This window comes from Salvia splendens, chromosome 7, assembly GCF_004379255.2.
Source record: "Salvia splendens isolate huo1 chromosome 7, SspV2, whole genome shotgun sequence".
Classification (NCBI taxonomy): domain Eukaryota; kingdom Viridiplantae; phylum Streptophyta; class Magnoliopsida; order Lamiales; family Lamiaceae; genus Salvia; species Salvia splendens.
In genome coordinates, this window is record NC_056038.1 from 32,347,712 (window position 1) to 32,371,157 (window position 23,446).

The following is a 23,446-nucleotide window of genomic DNA, read 5'->3' on the forward strand; positions in this document are numbered from 1 at the left end:
ATTCAAGAGTCAGTGTAAATTAATTCACAATTTCTATGAGAAAGATGCCTACCTACTCTGCAATTCTTTAACATACTTCATGACGATACAACATAAGAAAATTTCACAACATCACCTCGGAGCATCCGCAATGGGCGAACGATGGCACGCCCGATGGCGCGCATCGTCCGCGCCATCCATCGTCCGCACCCATTGCGGGTGCGCGCCATAGGGCGCGGACGATATTCGCGCCCTATACTTCGGTCGCGGAGGATAGCGCGGATGATGGCTATCATCCGCGCCATCGTTCGCCCCATTGTGGAGGTCGCGGACGATCGACCGCGGACGATGACACGCAGTTTCGTTTTTTTATAAATACCGTTCATTTGTAACATTTCATTTCACGCGATTTCATTTTCGAAACTTACATTTACATAATTACTACGAAATGGATTCAAGCCCCAATAGTCCTACGTTTAGCGCAGGGGCGCATTGGCCGGGTACAGAACCCGGCGATTATCGTTCGTTCGACACCAACACCCATTACGATCCCGATTTCAGTACGGAATCGTATGAGTTGTCTGACATGGAGCCGTCTCCGTACAGCCCAACCGCAGCGGCCGATCCCGACCCCGCCGCGACCGCTTCCGCCCCAGCCGGAAAGAAGCGGAACCGGCAGCGGGCGCAGAAGTTGCCGCCTCCCGGTGATTGTGATGAGTACGCCCCCGGCCGTACGAACTACAACGACGACGAAACTCTCACTTTGGCCCGGTGTTGGGTAGATATATCGGAAGATTCGATATTCGCGAACAACCAGCGACAGATCGCGTACTGGGAACGCATCGCGGACCTTTACAATTCGGTCAAGCCGCCGACCGCGTACAAGCGCAAGCGTGAGCAACTCCGCAAGCACTGGGATCAAGTCAAGAAGCAAGTGAACTTGTACGCGGCGGAGTTCGAGAAGTTCACGCGGTCACAGGTGAGCGGCGAGAGCGCGAGCGACGTGCGCACTAAAGCGATGTTGTCGTACCGGTCGATGTTCGGCAATTTCAAGCACGAGGCCATCTGGGCGCTCTTGAGGGAGAAACAGAAGTTCCAAGGTGGAATTCTGCACACTGGTGCGCCGAAGAGGACGAAGGTCACCGAAGTTGGTGACTACACGAGCAGCGGCAGTCACCCGATTGACCTCAACCGGACGTACGTGGATGAAGGGAGTTCCGGCACACCGGTGTCCTTCCGGCGTCCTCCCGGCGTCAAGGCTGCGAAGGCCAAGGGGAAGGCGACCGCGACCTCATCGTCGACGCTGCAACCTAAGCTCCGGTCCCGGTAGAGCTCCCGACCCAGACGTCCACCGCGTTTGAGTCGTTAGCAACAACGTCGATGGCAAGGACGATGTTGCAGACGCACAGGGCCCTCAAGAAGTGTACCGACCCCGACGAAGCCGAATATCTCCTGGCGTTACTCGATGAGCTGCGTCGGAAGTTGGGAATTGGTCCGACTTAGTTTTTTTTTTATTAGTTCAATGATGTAACTTTTTTTTATTAAAATTTCGCCGTTTGTTATTTAGACCGTTTTTTATTTACTCGTTATTTGTTATTTGAAAACAGTTAAATTAATTAAACAAAACAATAAAATAATGATGTGGCGCGCCATAGGGCGCACCTTAGGGCGCCCCACTGCAGGTGGGGAGGTAGGAGGATAAAACTGCTGATGTGGAGCGCCTTAGAGCGCCCCATTGCTAATGCTCTCATTTTGTTGATAAAATATGTTTACACATTTTGTCATGCAAACCTTACCACGTGGAATATGTCATGAGATCATCTACTGTTAATTGCGTCACATCTTTTAATTTCATATCGTTTATACGTATAATATTGATTAAATTACATGTAGTAATTTACATATCACATACCAAATTTCACAGTCATGCCTCTCATCTATTCAAAATAGGCGTCAGTTAGCACAAAAGCTTTCAAACCCAAAGCATTTTTTTTTGCTTTATACAAGGAAAAAAATTGAAAAATCTTTGAATCTTCTTTTCATTGTTCACATTAGCAAATACTACTAAATAAATACCTCTATACTGACCTCTCCATCATATATATATATATATATATATATATATAAATTTCATCAATGGTTTTCACCAACCATGTACAAATAATACTAACAATGAAAAAAAGATGATAAAAAAATTAAGAGACATGATCCAAAAGATAGAGCTGTACAATGCCGAAAACTAGACTCTGCTCGGCTCGATACCATGAAAAGAGCCGAGTTGCTGCTGCTGCTGCTGGTTGTGGTCTGACCTCTCAATCCCATCATCATCGCTCGTATAATCCAGATCTAAAGGCAGTGAGGCATCAAGGTTAGCAAATGAGGGAGATGATTCCACCGATGCATCCAAGGAACGCGTTGTCAAGTCTCCTCTCCTGGCAGCCAAGTTTCTCCTGGCCTTGGCGCGCCATCTCTTGAGCCCTCCAACCACATTTTCAGGGAACACAGAGTTTCCCATGGATGTTCCCATCTGTCAATAACAACCAGCTGAATGAATAATGGCGAGAAACCGGCAACTTTAGGAGATGGCATTGCTTCATCTATGCATACCTGAGTGACTAAAGCATACAAGGGGAGAGTGACATAGCCGCAGAGGATGGGAATCAGCACTCCCATTGCTATCTTGATCACGATATCTTCATTTTTGCGGTGGAAGCACGACCTCAGCCCAAATTTGTACTATCCACCAACCAACATACATTAGTCACAAGTGAGTGCTATAAACTCTAGAAAGTCACTGTTTTGGTACTCACCCAAGACCATGCGAAGAATGCCAGTTCAAACGAGTTCTGCAAACGAAGATGAATTATTAGATGTGAACACATGATCAAGAAAAAGAAGACAAGTAGTACCTGAAACAAGAGGAGGTGCATGAGGTGGAGGAGGAATCTGGGTTGATCGAACCAGAAGAAGTGATCGCTTGGTCTGACAAGCAATGTTCCTTGGATTACATGGGACTTGTCACTAGTGTCTAAGCACATTTTCGTGATGATGCCTTGCAGCTTAGTGCCAGCAATGAGCAGCATCTGCGACACAGAGTTTTTTAATAGGCGTGTTATTATAGCATCAAATTTTGATCTATGTTCATATCTTACCACTAATGGGATGAAGGGAAGCCAAACATAGTTATTGAATACTGCATTTAGAGAAGGGAATTATGTTAGCTTTAGCTATTGGAATTTGCAATGTACAATTGTTATTAGTTTGAGCCTTACCATATGCATTGAAGAATATGAAGAGCACAGAGAACACCCAAATCCAGAGGCTGAAAAAACAGAAGCTGGCATTATCAGTCATGAAATTCGTATTTGGTCGTTCGATTAGCAATGACTGTAGTGGAAGGGGAGGAATTACCGCATACCAACCGCCACCTCAAAATCTTTCTCAAGTGCTCTCTTGATATACTTCTGGAAATCGAAGCTATTTCCTTCAGCGAAATGAGCCTGAAAAACAATAACAGCAAAAGAAGGTGACAAGCTAATTCAGTAGTAACATTCTGAAATATTGTACAAGTGAAACCGAGAAAGTACGTACTGTGATGAAGCCATGTCGAAGAGTGAGATAGTCTACTTGGTAGACTGATCGAAAGAACTGTCGAAGAAAATTAACCTGCCAAAATTTTGGAAACATCAAACACTGATCCAACCATAATCATAAAATTTTTAAGAGGAGTATGTTATACCGGCAGTCGCAACAATCTGTATTGACTCCAATATCTAAGATGTCTCCTCCCAAATGAGGTTTGGTGAATGAATTGGAACCTCCTTGGATCTATATCATACAAAATACAGACTCTTGTAAATTCTATATGTCAAATAAGGCAAATCTCAAAGATGGAAAAAATAAACATACCATTTGAAAATTGATATTCCAAGGTTCTAGTTTCTGCCTCCCAATGTTCCCATCTCTTCATCTGCAATACTCAAATTAAATGAGCCAAAAAGGCATGAAACTCAAATTGAAAAACAGTGTTGAAAAGGTCCCATTGTTGTAGAGAAGAAGAATAATAATAATTGTGAAGAAAGAAAATAATTGTACCTTTGCAGCACCAAGAGTGAAGGTGAGTAAAGTGGACAAAACGTGGAAGAAAGCCAAGAAAAAGATCAAGACCTGAAGCTCCTGGACACCGCCCCTCGACATCAACGACATCTTCCCCTGCATTCGACAACCATCATCAAACATGATCCCACTAATCAAACTCAATAAAGATGGAGAGGAGGTTAATACATTTTCTTCACATTTAGGTTCCTCGTCTTCGTCAGTTGTGAGGCTCTTGCAAGGAAGAAAGGTTTCTGCGGCGCTTCTAGGTATGCAAATGGTTGCAATTGGCTTCTCCAGCATCACCAGCGAGAACGAGATAAACCCCAAAAGCAGCAAGTCTGCATTATCACCATCATGCCTGATTACTCGACGATATATGCATATCTTTTTCAATGGTTTCACGGGATTCAGCCAATTGTCTTTGTGTAATACTATCATTTGTCAAAGGATATCGTGCCTAGAACTTTCATGCACTTTGGTATCTTATCGAACAAAAGGAGCGTTTCTCCATTGATCAAGAATTTTCATTTTTGAAAAGTATCATGATCATCCAATGACAAAAGATCCCATTTTCTCAAATAACAATTTAACGACTTATTGATTCTAACAACTAAATGAAAAGTTGATCATTCGGACCTTTCAATTCATAGATGTGGGATGAGGATATTCCCGAAACTCACACAGAAAAACGAAAGTAAGTTCGACAAAAAGAAATCTTTTATTGTCGATAGAGGCACAGACCATTCAATCGAACACTAATTGAAAATGACTCTTATGTTCCGATAAAATCTTTCTCCAATTGAATCACACGCATCTATATCCACAAGTATCTGGATTCATGAAAAGGAAAAGACAAGAACCTGATTTGATCTTGTTGAGTGCTCCAAGGAGTGATTTTCTCCTCTTCCTCCCCAAATACTTCAAGCAAAATATGAAGTAATAATCAATAAGCATTTATAAACATGATGAAATAGGAGTTAAAAAAGGGGGGGATTGCAAAATGTAACCTTGGCAAGCAAATGAAGGCCGTGCTCCAAAAGAATGGAAATCGAAATAAGAACGAAGCAAACCGTAGCGACCGCCCATGTCGGCGTCGTCTCAAGACTCGCACTTTCTTCTCCTCCGTCACTTTCACCAGCCATTTCTCCGACGCAGATTTTTTTAAAACTACACTAATAATTTAGAGAAGCTCCTTTGAAAGATGGAGTATGTATATATTTATCAAAAGGAGTGGAGTGGGGTCCAGCGGAGTACACGGTAGCCGTGACGGAGAGGATCAAAGTTCAAAGTAAAAGAAGACACGCCCACCTATAGAAACCATGCACATATTTGGAAAAAGGGAGGGAACTCATTCGATTCGTCGTCGTATCAAGTTGTGAACACACCAAACTTTCCAAAATCACGTGCCACACTGTATAACGCGGAATTTCAATCCTAACTAGAAGCTTTCAAGGATTTATTATTTTTTATTAACAAATTCCAGATACCGGCACCCTAATTAAATTTGAAGTGTTCCCATATTCATTATTTGTAATTTCAAATTTTAAATCTTTAAAAAATAAATGAAGACACTCTGATTCGGGCTCCGAGCTCTTGCAAAAATAAACTCCAATCATACAAATGAGAACACTTTGAATAATTTCTGTATGTTTGTTAGGTGGTCTTATCGTTTTCCAAACTTAGTCGTACTATCATTATTATTATCACTGGCGGCTGATTACTATTCGTATAAGGAAATCGAATTGCACTTTATTCCCGATTAGGAAATTCAACGTAACGTTTTTCCATTTTCATATAGGGCAGCCGTAGCACCGAATTTTATTTTCTGCTAAGGGTGTCCACTATGGAGTGGACGCGGCTGTAGCCTCGAGGGTGGGCGGGGGGCGGCGGATTATAGTGGAGAAGTTGTCCGCCCTGGGGGCGGACGCGGCGAGGGGGGCGAGAGGCGGCGGACGCGCGATAGCCGGGTGCGGGGCGAGGACGCGGCGGGGGGCTATAGCCGCGCCTATAGGCGCGGCACCTATAGTGGACGACATAGCAGCGGCGAATTAGCCGGTTGCGGGGAATTTGAAAATTTTTTACACTCCATCTATAAATACTACACCCCCTACTTATTTTTCACCATTTTCACAAAATCCATCTACTCACTATCCACACAAATATTCGTTGTATTTTATTTTAATTATTCGTTGTATAATTTTACCGCTTTGCAATATAGCGAATATTCGGCCCTAATTACCTCGTTTTCTATTTATTTACACTGCGATTATTTTAATAATAAAATTTGGGGGCTATTGGAGGTGTCCACTATAGTGGCGGAAATAGAATTTTGGGGCTATGGACAACAAAACTGGAGCTATGACAAAAACTAGGGCGGAGCTATTGGGCGTGTCCGCCTTATAGTGGACACTCTAAAAACCAATGAGTAGGTTATTCACTGTTTCTAGTTTCAGGAAGAAAAATAATGTACTGAAAAATATGCTACTAAGAAGTATTGGGAAAACATAATAATTTTCTAACCTTATGCATGATAGTTGATCAGGATATAATTAATCAATAACTAAGGATTCTTGCATCATTACACATGAATAATAACACAAGCTAATCAGTCCTTTGTTCATACTACAAACCAACATTTTCTTTGTTCATACTTCATACAGTAGTTTCTCAGTAATCGAACCACTTTAGTTGCAACCATAGTGTACAGAAATATTATCCATTGATTCCATTCAGATAATTAAGTGATGATTTACACTTAAAATAGGATTCAGCAGTCAGTGGTGTGATTTCAGCACTGAGATATTAGGATCTAGAAATAATAATACAAACATAGAAAAGCATTGTTATCAGCCAACTATTTGCCCAGAGGCGCACTTCTTCAGTTCCACCCCAAACAAAAACATCCCACTCTTCTCATCCTTGCATGTATCTTCAACTCAAAAGTAAAAGCAGCAAAAGCAAGGGTACCTGCGGTGGAAAGAGCTGCTGCCTGCTCACTTCTCAGCCTCCGAATATGTTTAGAGAGCGATATCGAGAAGCCTGTCTCTCACAGCGTGCATGTCGCTAGGCTTAGTACAACTGCTAGCCATAACCTTTGTCACTAATGGGGGCTGATACAGTTCTTCATTGCTCCCATGACCATAAGCAGAAGCAGGCGGAGCAACCTGATTATCTGCCTTTCCGATTGCATTTATCCCCTCAGTCAGAGAGAATCCGAAGAGCCTACAACTGTCTTTACACATGGACACAAAATTATTGCTGTCCCTGAATAGCGGTTGAGTAAGGAGAGGACGATGAGTTGACACTGTTGGGCTAGGGGCTTCGGGGGATCTGTATCCATGCTGCAGATTGTCCTTTGGGCTGATTTCATATGGTGCAAACTTCTTTGGAATTCTTGGAGAAACACGGAATGAATCCGGATTGCTAGTATCATGTTTATTCTGATGGCCGTAAAGCAGGGACGTAATTTGAGAGCTTTGAGGATTTGGCTGCTGCAACAACGGTATTGAAGAAGGTGATAACCCTCGAATCATTGATGGTGAAAGGTGGGGACTAACATTGTACTGGGGTGCGGTGGACCAGCAACTCCCATTCCTGGGCAACTGAATCCCATTAAACACATTACTAGCATTCTTTTCCAGTGGGCCTCTTCCATAAGACAGGATTGGTGTTGTTTCTTGACCTTGCAAGACCTTACGGAATTGAAAGGATTCACCTGCAACAGTTCTCTCCAATGAATTCCGAGTATCTGCATGATGTTGCCTGATGCTGTTTCCGCCAGCATGAAAGCCGCTGAGGCTCGTATATCCCCTAATGTCTGATAGGTGATTCCGGGAACCCTCACCTCCGCCATATGGAGAACCGAAAGGAAATACTTCTTGACCTTGCAAGACCTTTTGGAACCTTAGAGGCTCTCCAAAGTCTGAAACATCGTTCCCATCTGTAAGAAGCATATAGATACTAGCAATTAGTCTCAAATAAGCATTTCCCATTCCGGTGGAATGGTAACAAATGGGGAGAAAAACCAAGCTCCGGCCTGGATAAATAAGGTGTGAACCTCTGTGAATGGGAGCATCGGGCTTCGCTGCTGGGAAGCCTGTCCTATTTCTTTTGGTTCCAAGCAACGCAAGGCCGTTGGGTCCAGACATAGGACCAGCCAGCTCAATCTCCCAAGGAGATACCCTATTAAGACGATTGACCTCCATATCATCCCATCTAACCTGCACCAATCATTTGGAGTTTCTATTATACTAATACAGCCCAGGATATAACATGGTATTTTCGACACAATCAGAAACAAAAAAAAACTTATTTATATCCATCTCTCAAATAGGTTAACTGACTCAGACCATGATGTATGTCGCAAGATGCCTCTAGTCAAGTTAGCTCCAGATAAAGCATAACAAAGATAATACAAATATGATACGGAGTATGATATAAAAGCCTAAATCAACCAGAAACTAACCAGTAAGCATTTCCACTTTGAACCAGGCCAACTTGCAGGATCCACATCACTGACACCAACAATGAGGCCACTGCACCTGCCAAAGTAAAATTAGTCTCCTAATAGTATCAGATAAGAACGAAAAGTTTAAACTAAAAGAAACCAACCTTCTCTCAGAAGAATCTTCTGCTTCAAAGCGAATTTTGAACCTCATTCCACACGAAAAACTTTGTGTAAGGCTCTTGCAGAACTTGTGATGAGGCACAATAATATCTGAAGACCGCACTCTGCATAACATGACTATAGATTCAGACACATGAAGTCAAAAAATAAGTATGAGAAGACAAGCATATTAGCTTAGTAAGATAACAAATTGTTTAAGAAATGTTAATTTTGATAACAGAAATAGTTCACCCACAACCAAATGAAGATTAACAGCAATAAAGATGGGCTGTGTTTGCAGATGCCTCTGTTGTCTGAATTCAGATAACATTAAAAGAATAAACAATGGAAAAGTAATGGCATCCAAAACTGATTCAGCGCTGATTAAAAAAAAGAAAAACATTCAGTAGGCTCTTTCTCTATGGCATTGAACCCAAATATACTTCGTCCAGCAAGCTTAGGGAACATAATAGAAAATCAAGTGATTTAAAAACTATATCGGCAAAAGTCACATAGTAACTAATATACCTTGGATTATAACAAATATCAAATGTGCTCTGAGTGGTTATCGCATTCACTACTGCAGCAATGCTACTAGCATTGCTAGTTAGGGGGAGGGTAGTAGCACCACTTTTGATTTGCGTAGCTCTACGAATTCCAAGCCTCAGTTCCCCATCACCACCTCTGCAACAATATTCCTTCTTAAGAGTTCATCAATTTAACTATAGCCTAAGTAAGTGCATAATCTTCCAACCTTAGAAATAGGACAGCATCTCCAGACACCAGCTTCTTCTTATTGACAAATGCACTCCAACCAGTAGTCAGTAAATGCCTTCGAGGCTGACCTGTACAACAAAAAATTTTGAGATTCTTTTTCGAATACAAAGTGTTTGAATAGCGCTCACATGCATTGTGACCACCTAAGTAAGCATTATCACTCACCTCTGTAGATATGCCGAAACTTCCACTCAATTCCATGTAAATCCTTAGCGACAAGCTCTTGTGAAGGTCTCTGTTGTTTATAATCCTATAAACAGAACACAACAGGTCAGCATTTGGACATACATTGTGATCTAATCAATTTAACACCATTGTAAGCTCAAAGATAAATCCTTTTTTTTGGGGGGGGGGGGGGGGTAGTGTGGCTTTAGCTACCAGTGCAGGAAAGCAGTCCTCAGCAGCGCGACGAGGAACAGAAAATCCACCATGTGTGCTGGTATCTGATGCGGTAAGAGTTTTACAGAACATGTGGGGTGTCATAGTCTTCCCCACACTTTCAAGATCTTCGTCTTCTGCCTCAGATTCCATTATGCCTTCCCTCCATTTTTGCTCTATCTGCTCAAATAAATTTACTTGATAAAAATTCTCTTCAGATCACAGGAGTATCTTGATAATGATACTCCACAAAAGAAGGCAGACTATTACTAATAACTAAATTACCCAAAAATAGAAATTTGGGCAAGAAGGAAAATGATACCACTCCTTTCTAATTCGGAGGAAGAAAGATCAATTCCCTTGAAAAGAAAAAAGAAAACCACATGTCCAAGATTAACATCAAACTCATTCCCAAGAAAGATAAAACTCCTAAATTTGTCGATTACCAAATCAAAATACAGAATTAGAGCGGAACCTAAGCAATCTTCCAAATAATTGTAAACTGGCAAGAGGATTAAACCTCAGCATCTCATTACAAAAATTGATTTACAATGACAAAACAGAAAGTAGCAATAACTAATCAGAAGTAGAACTTAAACATTCTACAATTATTTTTCAAAAATTCAACATTAATAGCAAACAGAACCGCAGTTGCAGTCATATAAAGAGAATGCTATTCAACGGCATGAAAATTATCTTGCCGTACCTGTTGATCCGAAATGAGTGAAACTTGTGCATACACCTCATCACTTGCCGCATCCGCCTACCAACAGAACCTCCAACATTTCAACACAACCGAAGACCAAAATTCAGCAATTCAACGCCAAAAAAGAGGTAAAAAAACGAACATACATGGAGTTTAACATCAACAACGCGGCAAAATACGTGGGGGGAGAGATCATAAGTTACAGCAGGATGCTCAGGGAGGTGCTCCACATGTCCCTGGGGGAAATAGACGACGGCGCTCCCTTTCCTCGGCAGCGAAATCAACGGCCCCGCACATGCGTGCCACAGCTCCATAGACACCGACGGCGCAGCCAATTCCAAGCTCCCGGAGGCCGCCGACGACGACGGCGAGCCACAGGGCGACGCCGTTTCATCATCATTGTTGACAGTGTTCAAATCGATCATACCACAAACCATATTCGAAACCTAATCGAAGCGAATTCCGAGGATTAATAGGGAATTATGAAGTGGATGCGTGTTGCTTCTACTTTCCATACACAAGCATACAAAATGTGAGCTGAGGATGAGAGAGAAGAGATACCTTTATTTAACTTAGCAGCGCAGCATTAGCTTTCTCTCTCTCACTAAAATGGGGCAGCCTTTCTCCGCTCTGTACATCAAATCAGACTTTATTATTAACTCGTGTATTTAAGCTGCATTAATACAAAACTGGAAATATTTTAAAGGACGCTACTCCCTACCCCTACGCACAATTTATATTCAAATTGGATAACACTACTTTGATCTTCGATATAAATATGAGAGGCCTGCAAAGAGCAGCGCTGCAACTGCTGGGCGAAGGAAACAGCTACTTCTGATGATGTATGTGTGTGGCAGAGAGTGAATGTGTGAGAAACTAAATAATTATAATTAGATATACCCAACTGTATGTATTGTAATAATTTGGGAGCAGTCTGTGTACAAAAGCCCCCTTTATTTTCGGGGGTTGTCTATTCTGTCCCCTTCCACTTCAACAAATCTCCCTCCTGTCCCTTTGCCTTATTTAATTCACTTTCATTTTTTTTTAATTTTCGATAACTAATTATTTACTCACATCAACCAAATAAAAAAAAGAACTCACATATGTTTGATTGTTGCTTTAACTTAATTAGAGTGGAGACTAGATGCCTAGATGTCTTAATTATTGATTTGAACACATCATAAGTAAGGGACCAATGATGGACCATAATAGACCAAGAAAACTAGTTCAAGATTTAATTCACATCTCCTTTTAATTGTCTTCAAGTTTATTCTTAAATAATCTAATAAAATGCAAAAAATATTGAAAGGAGCAACAAGAAACAAGCGCACCAATTTAATACTCCTAAGTATGTTATTTAAATTGAGAGTTTGGTAAAGTTTCATTTAGCTGTCAAATTTGTCTAGGTACGAAAGTTACGTTACCGAAAATGTTTAATTGCTTATTCCATTTTCTTCTAATTCCTCCTAACTACTATACTTTGTTTCCACAAATCTAATAAGTTTGGCCTCACAATTATAATGGTTTAGGGCTTTTCTTTTTTGTAAATTCTCAGGGGATATTCATTTAAGGTAACCGCACTTGAAATTATCTTTTTTTGTTACAGCAATAAGGATGGCAATTAGGCCCTATTTTTAGTAGGAAAAGATGGTCCCAATTTTTTGGTTCCTTTACCTCCTTGTATTTTGTTGCAATCAAATTGTGCACATGAGATGTCGTGATATAAAATATCTAGACTTTTTATTGTATGAAAAATAAAATAAAATAAAATTTAAAACAATTGCTGAAGTTTCTCACCAAGTCAATAACGTTAATATTCTTGATCTTGAAATTTATAAAAAATTACCGAAAAGGTTATAAATCATCATATGATCAAAAAAAGAGAGTTTGGATCACGCAATTTTTTTCAATTTAAAAAACTTCTAAAATTGAACTGGGCAATATTCCAAATATGAGTAGGGGTCTAGGCAAAACTATTAATTTTGTTAAAAAAAAGAGTAATTATTAAAATTCGAATATTTTTAAAAAAAATATCAAAATATGTCAACAATTATCGAATAACCAAATACCAAATATTAATAACATTGATGTCCAATTCTCTAATTTTACGCAATTAATAAGAATCACGTGTTTTATTTATTTACTTATTTATAAATTTGTATTATTATAAATTTGGTCGAGCAGAGCTATAATGAGATTAAGGTCCATAAAAGCCCTCTAGAGAGATGCCCGCAAGCCGACAATAGGGCAGGTCCTAACAAATAGCTATTATATGCTTTCAACCCAATATAATACTTTATCATCTTAAATATCAATATAGAGTTGATACAGACAAAGCAATGCAAAAGGAGGGAGGCAAAGGAATTCTTAAAAGTAGAAAAAATGAGCGGCCCCACCTAGTGCATTAATCATTAATCGCTACATAATATTGTTGGGATTAGATAAATTAGTGACGGTTAAAGGACAGAAATACCCCCGGCTTCAAAATTAATCAGGGAAAAGGAAAATGCAAAGGATATGGTGGTAATTACAGAGAAAGAGGGAGGAGAAAAGAGGGAGGTGGTTGTCAGAGGGGGGCAATGAATTGTTAGGATAGCAACCCGGACAAAACGGGTTACTACACAAGGCCCAACTGATAATGACCCAACATAGACATACATACTTCTTTTATCCTTTTTCGGATAGCTTTCTTCACCACGCGCCTTCCAAACCTTCTATTCTTACATTCTGGATTTATAGAGTATCAAATTATTAAAATACTACTCACTAAACTATATTCCAAAAATAATCAAAATTTGTAAAATAAACTCGTTCATCATAATAATGATAGATATATACGATGAATATAATTAAATGCAAACTTAAATATTATACAAACTACAAACCATGATCTAGACCATTAGAAAATATCAACAGATAATAAAATAATAGCAACAAAAAATATCAACACAGTGTCAACGGTTGATGCTGTGTAGACCTTGTATTGACATTAAAATATTGAAAATTTACACTATGTTGATAAGGAGTTTGCAGTTTGTACCACATATTCTATTTATATCTTATTAGCGGTAGTTTAAAAAAATGAACTTAAGAAATTGTACTACTATTACAAGCAATTTTCTTTAGATAGTCAAAAGGCTGGTGTCTGAAAAGGAAATACTAGCAAAAATGATCCTGCTCACGGATCACGTGAAAGCAAAGCACGCTTTACACGCGCTCTGAAATCGCATCAGCGCATTCATGCTTTTAATTCACTGCACACACTGAGGAAAAAGCGCTCTTTAACTTGCAAATAATAAAGCCTTACAATAAATTGACAATTTAGGATGCCCCATGTCGTTCCTGATGGGAAAAGTCAAGACTGCCCCTCGCCTTCCAAAAGCTTTCTTTTACACTAGCCATTTTTTAGATATCATATGCCCCTTGCTTTAATCTGTAAAACTGTGTTAAAAAAAAGTGGAAAAGGAAACACTAATTATAGTGACACAATTCAACATTTTATAAGCTTCTATTTGCATCACCGCCCGGATCTAGTAATTTTTATATGGTTAGGGGTAAATGAACGGAAGAATATTCTTTATTTTCAAATAGGGGAAGTTTACCGAAATTGGCCTACATATTTCTATATATACCCAAGCAATACATTACGATAAGGGCACATACGTCATTACACCAGAATACTAAATAACGTAATTCATAAAAAATTACTCATATGGAAAAACTCGGAGCTCGACAATTCGCTTGGATCAACCAACAATTTTTCACTGATATCAATTTCACGATTTCTGAGAAAAATAATTGAAATATAGGGCAACGACAAGATTGGAGATTCCTGTCATTAAAATTATTAGAATGGTCGTTCAATTATTTATTAAAAATACATCTACCCGTAGGAGACGGTAAATAGTAGATTCGAGAGGAATCATATATTAACCTTATTAAGAAGACAAACGTCTTACTAGTTGAGATTAAAGTATATCTCTTATCATGTCTAGCTAGGAGTAGTATATAATTTATTCTACATTTTCATACATCCTATGTGGATATTTATGAATAATTTTAGTTGTTTGAGAAACTCTATATTCAATCAGCCGTGTAGCATTGTAGCGCTTCTGAACCATAACTATATCAATGTACTAAGTTATTCATTTGAAATAGAATAAAATCATGTCACTAATTCAGCTATAACTTCTTCAGTATAATCAGTTAATGCTAAGGGACTTTAGTACTGGTATCCTATATTTTTCGGTTAAGTATTGGACGTTGGAGCAGGCTGTTGGATTACAAATTCATCCCACGTTAGGAAATAATGGAAATTGTAAACTAATATAGTCGACGATCCTAACACAGACTAGTAGAAATTTATTTTGGTAGAGGAGGGTCGGGATCTATATATTCTAAATTTTAAGTGAATGAATATTTGTATATTTCATCAATTCACCATATATGATGACATGAGTTATTGCATAATGATTCCACACGAACTACCGAGAATTTTATTATCAAGTTTTGAACAGATATTTTAATTTGTGCGGCACAACTGAATTTCAATCGCACGAGTAATGTGACAATTAATCTGCTAATTCATAAAGTAATATAATTGAAAAATCCATGAGAAGAGTTTGATCGAAAACCTTTTTGCATATTTAAATAACTGAATGAATGGCGGGGTTACTTTGTTAGTACTAGTAGTTTATACATTAAATTGTTTGAATAGTATGGGTAGTTTATATTCTAAAAATCATTCATCCTTATTTATAAATTTGGCTAAGACTATAACGCGGCTGCATATTTGGACATTATTCCTAAACAGGAGCTTACTTAAAAACGAAAGAAACAAAATTTCATGATGACAAATTATTAAGTATTGGCCAAATTTTAAGGAAACAATCAAAATAATAGTAGTGATACATACAAGAAAGCAATTTAGGGGTTGACAGATCGGCATATGTAATGATGAAAGTATTAGCCGCAAATTAAACTTACGTGCAGATCCAAGCCTCCTAGCTCAACTGGTTGAGAAGGGATACAAGGATACCACCTCATCCTAGAGGTCACGTGTTCGACCTTTGGGAGGCGCATCTCGGGGATTAATTTCCCTGGGGCCTAGTAGATTCACTGGCCTGACTCCAGAGCTTCGGGAGGTGATTACCCTATCGTGCATGGACCCAGGAGCTGGGGGAGGTGAAAAATCCTGGACCCGTTCCTGCGGGGCTGGTGGACCCATTGGATCCCACCTTGACAACGAAGCACGTCTTGGTAAGACGCTTCACCTCTGACCGTTAGGCTGGGGTCCGAGTCACTTCGGGGGTAGGTGGGGAACCAACGTCGATCCTCCTTTAAAAAAAAAATAAAAAATAAAATTAATCTTACGTGCAGTCTCGTTTAAAGCAAATTTTATGGAAATCTAATTATGCTTAAGAAACATTCTATTCTATATATTAGTTGTCATAATTTCACATTAACTTTACCTTAACCACTTACATAATCATGGCTTTGACCAAATTTCAGCATGCATGTTGTTATCAAATGAATACTTATTAAATTACTTTTCCACTCAAACCTATTTTTGTTTTTTTTCGAAACGTTCGACTGATCCACTTCCACACGAAGTTTTTTTTAAGGAATATTTATATATATTGACGACTAAGTAATCCAATATTGAAACCAATAACCCTTATTTTTCTTTACAATTTTATTTATTTTTCTATAGAAATAAAAAGTTTATATTTTATGAAATTCTTATATATATGCATATCAATCATTTTGGGAAATGCTTAAATTAAAAAATCAAGAAATTTCATTTGAAGTGTACCTGTAGCTATATAAATGCTTACAGCAACATCACTAGACACAAATAGAAGTGATGATTCAGTTGTTTAAAGTGGTCCAAAATGAAGATAGAAAAGTTTCTAGCGAAAGCATATGCTTTTTATGTTATCACGAGGTTCCAGAATTTTATTTATTTTTTAATACACGACACTTCGATTTAGTAATTGTTAATAAATGAGTCTATGTATGCAATGGGACAGATATCTAAATGTCTCAACTTAGCGGCATAGTGAAAATGACATTTATCTTTGTTTACTAGAAATATTTGATTCAGTTAAAACTTGAATTACATTTGTCTTTATTTAACAGAATGAAGCGCTGAAACCTTGAATTAGAAATTTGCAATCATAAATTTTGTCTCCAAGTATTAATAGGTGGAATAGTTTAAAAACGTGTGTACAAATGTACCATGTGGTAAATAATACTTACTAGAAACTTATTGACCGAAATTAAAGTATTAAACAGTAATATAAATATTTGGAAGTTGTTAAATCCATAAATGTAAATCTTTCACAAAAAGCTGTTTTCAAAACTCATCACGCATGATATTCCATCATTGCAATTTCATTCAACAACTTATATTCACAATTATTAAAACTTTGCCACTACTATTGACGAGCAACTTTAGTCTGGATCAGGGTGGTTTACCGACCCAGCCTTAGACTCATAGGGCAGCCACTTAGTCTGGATCAGGGTGGTCGACGGTCGAACGACCCAGCCTTAGACTCATGGGGCCCTCAAAACTTGATTAAATTCGGCTTTTGATTTGTCCAATCTATAAGGGTTGGGTTTGTAGGAAACGTCCACTAATCGAGGGCTTTTTGGAACTCCATCAAGTTCGCCATTGACGGATTTGAGGTACTTCTACACGCTAAGAGGAAGTTGTATTATCTTGGGAAAAATACGTTAATCCGTGAGCACTAGCCAGGACATAATTTGTCTTCCGCAAAGAGGATTTTACTCGATTCGACTTATAGTTTGGTTTGTTTTATTATTTTTGTTATAGTTTTCATTCCACTTATTTTTGTTATTTTCTTTTCGATTGTAATAGTTATAATACCGTCTGTACACAGCTTAAAATTTTTATCCCAATATTTCTAACATGGTTCGGTGTTTCTCCATCATCCATTATTAGCAACGTTTTTATGATCATACAGACACGCCTTAATATGGGGTACTAAGCCCCTATCATTTTTTATTCATTTTTCTGTTGTTATTTTTGTAAAAATTATCCAAAATTATTTCCAGCTCTTACTAATTAACTGACGTAAATACAAACAAAATGTCAAAGTTTGATACCTAGTAAAATGTCAAAGATTGGATGCCTAGTAGAAACTGAAATTTGAGTACCAATCAAAGAAATATTGCTACAAATAAATTAGTTTTAGAAAAGAAGAAGAAAATGTCAAATACTCCCTCCATCCGCAAAATATTGTCCACGTTTGACTCGATACGAGTTTTAAGAAATGTGAAGAAAAGTGAGTGGAAAGAGTTAGTGGAATGCATGACCTACATTTATATATTGGTTTTAAAATAGAATGTGAGTATACTGAGTTAGTGGAAAGTGGAGACCATTTACCAAAAATGGAAAAAAGTAAAGTGTACAATATTTTGCGGACGGACCGAAATGACAAAATTGGACAACATTTCACGGACGGAGGGGTAGAAGAATAGAAAAAAATGGTACTAATAGACTTGCATAAACATAGTTTTACTATTAAGGACCCGTTTGATAAGCTAGTAATACCTAGATATAGATAATTATATGGTCATTTCCAAGTGTTTGATATCATATTTAAGTTAACATCTCTGCCCTTGTTTATCTCTGTTGGGTTTTGGTGTGGCTGGACCAACCATCGGCCCAAGTCATTATTGAGCACCGAACTCGATTAAGCTCGGCTAACACCGAACTCGATTAAGCTCGGCTAACACCGAACTCGATTAAGCTCGGCTAACACCGAACTCGATTAACCTTCTCCAACACCGAGCTCGATTAAGCTCGGCTACCAACCGTTGTATTTGAACAGCTCGTTCAGTTACAACGACTAGTTTTTCAGTTTTCAGTTTCACATCTTGTTTTTCTCCATATATTCGTGTGATTCAAGAAACTAGATAGAGAAGTGAATACACTTTGTGATTCTTGAGCTAGCTAGGTGAGTGATCCACAATCGAGTTGTTTTCTCCGATTGAGTAGCGAGCTAAGTGATAGTGTGTTGTAATCGCCTTCGTTTACTTTGTATTCGTAATAATATCGTCCCACATTTGTTCGTGAATCTCGCGTCGATTCTGTATTTGATTCTTCAAATTGGCGCCGTCTGTGGGAAAGAAATCGGCGCGATGTCTACGGTGAAATTCGAATTGGAGAAGTTTACGGGCAAGAATGACTTCGGTCTATGGAGATTGAAGATGAAGGCCGTGATGATGCAACAAGGGCTTTGGGAAATCGTCAAAAATGGGGAGGCCGACACCGCCAAGGGTGCGGATGAAAAGGTCGATCCAAAGGCTCAAGAACTTCAACAAAAGGCGTATAGCACTCTGATCCTGAGTCTCAGCGATCGAGTCCTGAGGGAGGTTTCGAAGGAGGAGACCGCTGCGGCAGTATGGAGGAAGCTTGAGTCCATCTATATGACGAAGTCTCTTGCAAATCGCCTTCATCTGAAACAGAAGCTTTTCACCTTCCAGATATCAGAGGCGAAGAGCATCTTGGAGCAGCTCGAAGATTTTGGTAAATGCATGGATGATCTGGAGAACATCGATGAGCAGATCAAGGATGAAGATAAAGCACTTATGCTTCTCAATTCATTACCGAAGAGCTTCGAACAATTCAAGGACGCTATACTCCTTGGAAGAGACTCCAAGATCACCTATGAAGAGGTGTATTCGGCCCTGAAATTGAAGGATTTTCAGAGTTCTTCAACAAGACTGCGTGATCAGGCTGGGGAAAGCTTGAACGTGAAAGCCAATATCAAGAAACCTGAAAAAAGGAAGAGGCAGGGTTCTGAAAAATGGAAAGGAAAAGGCCAAAGGGAGTGGGATCAGAAGGAGTCCAGGTCTTGCAACTATTGCAAGAAACCTGGGCACATCAAGAAAAATTGCTGGGCCTTAAAGAAGAAGCAGGCTGATGGCAATTCTGATCAGAACACTGCTGACTGTGCAGCAGATTTGGAGCCGGCTCAGGTCATGAATGTGACTGAGAGGCCCATTGCAGACTCTTGGATCGTGGACTCCGGGTGCTCTTTCCACATATGCAGCCACAAGAATTGGTTTGAGAACCTGACTGAAGCACAGGGATCAGTCTTGCTCGGCAACAACCAGGTGTGTGTTGTTAAAGGCATTGGTAATATTCGTTTTAAGGTGCATGATGGTTCTATTAAATTGCTGACTGAAGTAAGGTATATACCTACTATTAAGAGGAACCTTGTATCTGTTGGTGTGCTTGAAATGAAAGGATTTTCTTGTGTATTTTCTGGTGGGAGTATGAGGATTATGAATGGTGGTGCTATTGTTATGTCAGCCTCTAGGATAAATAGATTATATTATCTGGAGGCTGAGGTCATTGTGGGAGATTCCTATGTTGCTGAGGAACAGAATCTGGTGTTGTGGCACAAGAGATTAGGCCATGTGGGTGATAAAGGGCTTAAAGAATTGATCAAGAAGGGCGTTTTTGCATGTGATGATAGGGAGAGTGTAAAAATGTGTGAGTCTTGCTTACTGGGAAAGGGAAAGAAATTGCCTTTTGGCTCAGGAAAGCACAACTCCACAAGACCTCTGGATTATTGTCACAGTGATCTATGGGGTCCTAGCCCGGTTAATTCCATAGGTGGTGGAAGGTACTTCTTCAGTGTAGTAGATGACTATAGCAGGAAGGTTTGGGTATGGATCCTCAAGGAGAAATCAGACACATTCAGCAAGTTCAGTGCATGGTACAAGGCAGTTGAAGTTGAGAAAGGGCATGGCTTGAAGTGTCTGAGGACAGACAACGGGCTTGAGTTCCTATCAAGGGAATTTGATAACTTCTGTGTGCAAAGGGGAGTGAAGAGGCATAGAACAGCTCCGGGGAATCCACAACAAAATGGAACCGCGGAGAGAATGAATAGGACTCTCCTTGAGAGAGTAAGATGCATGATTTTTGAATCTGGAGTGCCTAAGAAATTCTGGGCAGAAGCTGTCTCCACAGCAGCCAAATTGATCAATAAATGTCCATGCTCAGCCATTGGTTTTGATACTCCAGATGGCAGATGGTATGGAAGCCTAGGAGGTTATGAGAAGCTTAGGATTTTGGTTGTAGAGCCTTTGCTCACACAAGGCAAGGAAAGCTAGAACCTAGAGCACTAAAATGCATTTTCCTTGGCTACCAAGATGGTGCTAAGGCATATAGACTTTGGTGCACAGAAGAAGGGAATCAAAAAGTCATCATCAGTCGAGATGTCATTTTTGATGAGTCAATTATGCCATTCAAGCCTACTCTGCAGACAGTGACAACTCCAGAACCTGCTGGGGTCAGTTTTGATCAACTTGAACCAGAACATAGAGCCTCAGATGCTGCTGATTTCCAAGAGCCAATGATGTCCTCAGATGAGGAGAATGAGCAGCCTACTGATAATACTCCAGATGTCTCTGATCCAGAGCCACAAGTTCAACAATATGCTCTGGCCAGAGACAGAACCAGAAGGGAAATCAGACCACCAGCAAGGTTCAGAGATGCAGATTTTGTATACTATGCCTTGTGTGTTGCAGAGGAGTTGGAGATCTCAGAACCAAGCACCTATAAGGAAGCTATTGGCAGCAAAGACAAAGAGAAATGGAAAATGGCTATGAAGGATGAGATAGACTCTCTCATCAAAAACAAAACTTGGATCCTAGTTCTCAGATCACAGATTCAACAAAGACCTATCTCTTGCAAATGGATTTACAAGAAAAAGGTGGAGGCCTCTGAGAATGATAGTATCAGATACAAGGCTCGCTTGGTTGCAAGGGGTTTCACACAGGAGGAGGGGATAGATTACACCGAGGTCTTCTCTCCTGTGGTGAAACACAGCTCAATAAGGATACTCTTGGCAATTGTGGCTCGGAGAGATTGGGAATTGCAACAACTTGATGTAAAAACAGCTTTTTTGCATGGTGAGTTGGAGGAGACAATCTATATGGAGCAGCCACAAGGATTCATAAGGCCGGGAGATGAGGATAAGGTCTGTTGTTTGAAGAGAAGCCTCTATGGACTGAAACAAAGCAGCCGGCAGTGGTACCTGACTTTTGACAGACAGATGGAGAGACTTGGCTTCAAGAAATCTGCCTTTGATAGCTGTGTTTACATAAGGTACAAGGGAGGTAAAGCTGTTGCTTACTTGTTACTTTATGTGGATGATATGCTTGTGGCAGGCCCTAGTAAGGCAGATGTGAAGCAAGTGAAGGAGGATTTGGAAGAAGCTTTTGAAATGAAGGACTTGGGAAATGCAAAGAGAATTCTTGGCATGGATATCATAAGAGAGAGAGCTGCTAGGAAGTTATGGTTGATGCAGCATAGCTACATCAAGAAGATGTTAATCAAATTTCAGATGATTGACTCTAGAAAGGTATCAACTCCAACAAGTCCACACTTCAAGCTCTCTGTCAGTCAGAAACCAGCTAATGATCAGGAAAGGAAGTTGATGTCTAAGGTGCCTTATGCAAGTATTGTTGGGAGTATTATGTACATGATGTTGTGTACTCGGCCTGATCTGTCACATGCCATAAGCCTGACCAGCAGATACATGGCAGACCCGGGTAGCACACATTGGCAAGCTTTGAAGTGGATAATGAAGTATTTGGTGGGCACACAAGATTTGGGATTGTTGTTCTGCACAGCAGACGGTGAGGATGAGCTCATAGGCTACTGTGATGCAGACTATGCTGCAAATATTGATAGCAGAAAATCCCAATCTGCCTATATCTTCAAGCTCTTTGGTACAGCAATCAGTTGGAAGTCTAATCTCCAATCTGTGGTTGCGCTCTCTACAACGGAGGCAGAATATATATCCTTAGCAGAAGCGGTTAAAGAAGCTAAATGGCTAAAGGGAATATTGGGGGATTTTGGTGTGGTGCAAGAGGCTGTAACTATCTTGTGTGACAGCAACAGCGCCATTAGCTTGGCCAAGCACCAGACTTTCCATGAGAGAAGTAAGCACATCGACATCAAACTTCATTTTGTAAGAGATGAGATAAGCAAAGGCGTGGTGGCAGTCAAGAAGGTCCACACCTCTGAAAATGCAGCTGACATTGATGACTAAACCCCTACCAAGTGCTAAGTTCGAGCATTGTTTAGACTTGGTTAACTTGACTGCAAGAAGATGAGGGAATTTTGGTGAAGGTGGAGTTTTGGCTGGCCGGATGGTGGATGCAGCCAAGGTGGAGATTTGTTGGGTTTTGGTGTGGCTGGACCAACCATCGGCCCAAGTCATTATTGAGCACCGAACTCGATTAAGCTCGGCTAACACCGAACTCGATTAAGCTCGGCTAACACCGAACTCGATTAAGCTCGGCTAACACCGAACTCGATTAACCTTCTCCAACACCGAGCTCGATTAAGCTCGGCTACCAACCGTTGTATTTGAACAGCTCGTTCAGTTACAACGACTAGTTTTTCAGTTTTCAGTTTCACATCTTGTTTTTCTCCATATATTCGTGTGATTCAAGAAACTAGATAGAGAAGTGAATACACTTTGTGATTCTTGAGCTAGCTAGGTGAGTGATCCACAATCGAGTTGTTTTCTCCGATTGAGTAGCGAGCTAAGTGATAGTGTGTTGTAATCGCCTTCGTTTGCTTTGTATTCGTAATAATATCGTCCCACATTTGTTCGTGAATCTCGCGTCGATTCTGTATTTGATTCTTCAATCTCCATGGCCCATCCGAGCCCGCAGATTTGCCCCCCAAAATACAGTGATATGTATCTCACAAATTTGGTCGGATAGCATATCTCCCTCAATTTGTTTACCTAGAAAAGAAAAAATTTCTCCTTCGTACCCTAGCGTCAATCTTCAGCCATATACTCCAAAAAAATTTGCGTTCCTCCAAGTAAATATGTATCAACTCT

The 23,446-nt window shown here is 39.8% G+C and overlaps 2 protein-coding genes across 4 annotated transcripts; both read right to left on the reverse strand.

Annotated features, from left to right (window-relative positions):
• Positions 1-1,917: 1,917 nt before the first annotated feature.
• On the reverse strand, positions 1,918-5,249 carry LOC121811231 (MLO-like protein 12). The gene is made up of 14 exons (XM_042212044.1): positions 5,085-5,249; positions 4,938-4,995; positions 4,264-4,415; positions 4,075-4,191; positions 3,889-3,949; positions 3,719-3,807; positions 3,571-3,645; positions 3,391-3,479; positions 3,252-3,301; positions 3,132-3,172; positions 2,889-3,062; positions 2,790-2,825; positions 2,587-2,715; positions 1,918-2,506 (listed from the first exon to the last, which is right to left on the reverse strand). Exons 1-14 carry the CDS (start codon positions 5,217-5,219, stop codon positions 2,219-2,221), a joined length of 1,494 nt encoding a protein of 497 aa, XP_042067978.1. The 5' UTR covers positions 5,220-5,249; the 3' UTR covers positions 1,918-2,218.
• A 1,530-nt stretch (positions 5,250-6,779) lies between these two features.
• LOC121811516 (auxin response factor 3-like) lies at positions 6,780-11,405 on the reverse strand. 3 transcript variants are annotated; one of them, XM_042212396.1, is made up of 12 exons: positions 11,276-11,405; positions 11,106-11,174; positions 10,691-10,990; positions 10,545-10,601; positions 9,839-10,018; positions 9,626-9,710; positions 9,438-9,528; positions 9,212-9,367; positions 8,689-8,808; positions 8,543-8,618; positions 8,135-8,297; positions 6,780-8,017 (listed from the first exon to the last, which is right to left on the reverse strand). In XM_042212396.1, the coding sequence occupies exons 3-12, from the start codon at positions 10,979-10,981 to the stop codon at positions 7,095-7,097; spliced, it is 2,142 nt and encodes a 713-aa protein (XP_042068330.1). In that variant the 5' UTR covers positions 10,982-10,990; positions 11,106-11,174; positions 11,276-11,405; the 3' UTR covers positions 6,780-7,094. The 3 variants fall into 3 exon arrangements, with proteins under 3 accessions (XP_042068330.1, XP_042068328.1, XP_042068331.1); XM_042212394.1 differs by having other exon boundaries at positions 11,266-11,405; XM_042212397.1 differs by having other exon boundaries at positions 8,543-8,612; positions 11,266-11,350.
• Positions 11,406-23,446: the final 12,041 nt, after the last annotated feature.

Excerpts from the sequence above, each read along its gene's own strand:
- LOC121811231 (XM_042212044.1), bottom strand. The coding sequence starts at position 5,219 with ATGGCTGGTGAAAGTGACGGAGGAGAAGAAAGTGCGAGTCTTGAGACG. Across the intron at positions 3,063-3,131 it reads TTCCCTTCATCCCATTAGTG|ATGCTGCTCATTGCTGGCAC; the intron begins GTAAGATATGAA and ends TCTGTGTCGCAG. Across the intron at positions 2,826-2,888 it reads TGCACCTCCTCTTGTTTCAG|AACTCGTTTGAACTGGCATT; the intron begins GTACTACTTGTC and ends CTTCGTTTGCAG.
- LOC121811516 (XM_042212396.1), bottom strand. The coding sequence starts at position 10,981 with ATGGTTTGTGGTATGATCGATTTGAACACTGTCAACAATGATGATGAA. Across the intron at positions 10,019-10,544 it reads CACTCATTTCGGATCAACAG|ATAGAGCAAAAATGGAGGGA; the intron begins GTACGGCAAGAT and ends TTATTTGAGCAG. Across the intron at positions 8,298-8,542 it reads CAAAGTGGAAATGCTTACTG|GTTAGATGGGATGATATGGA; the intron begins GTTAGTTTCTGG and ends TGATTGGTGCAG.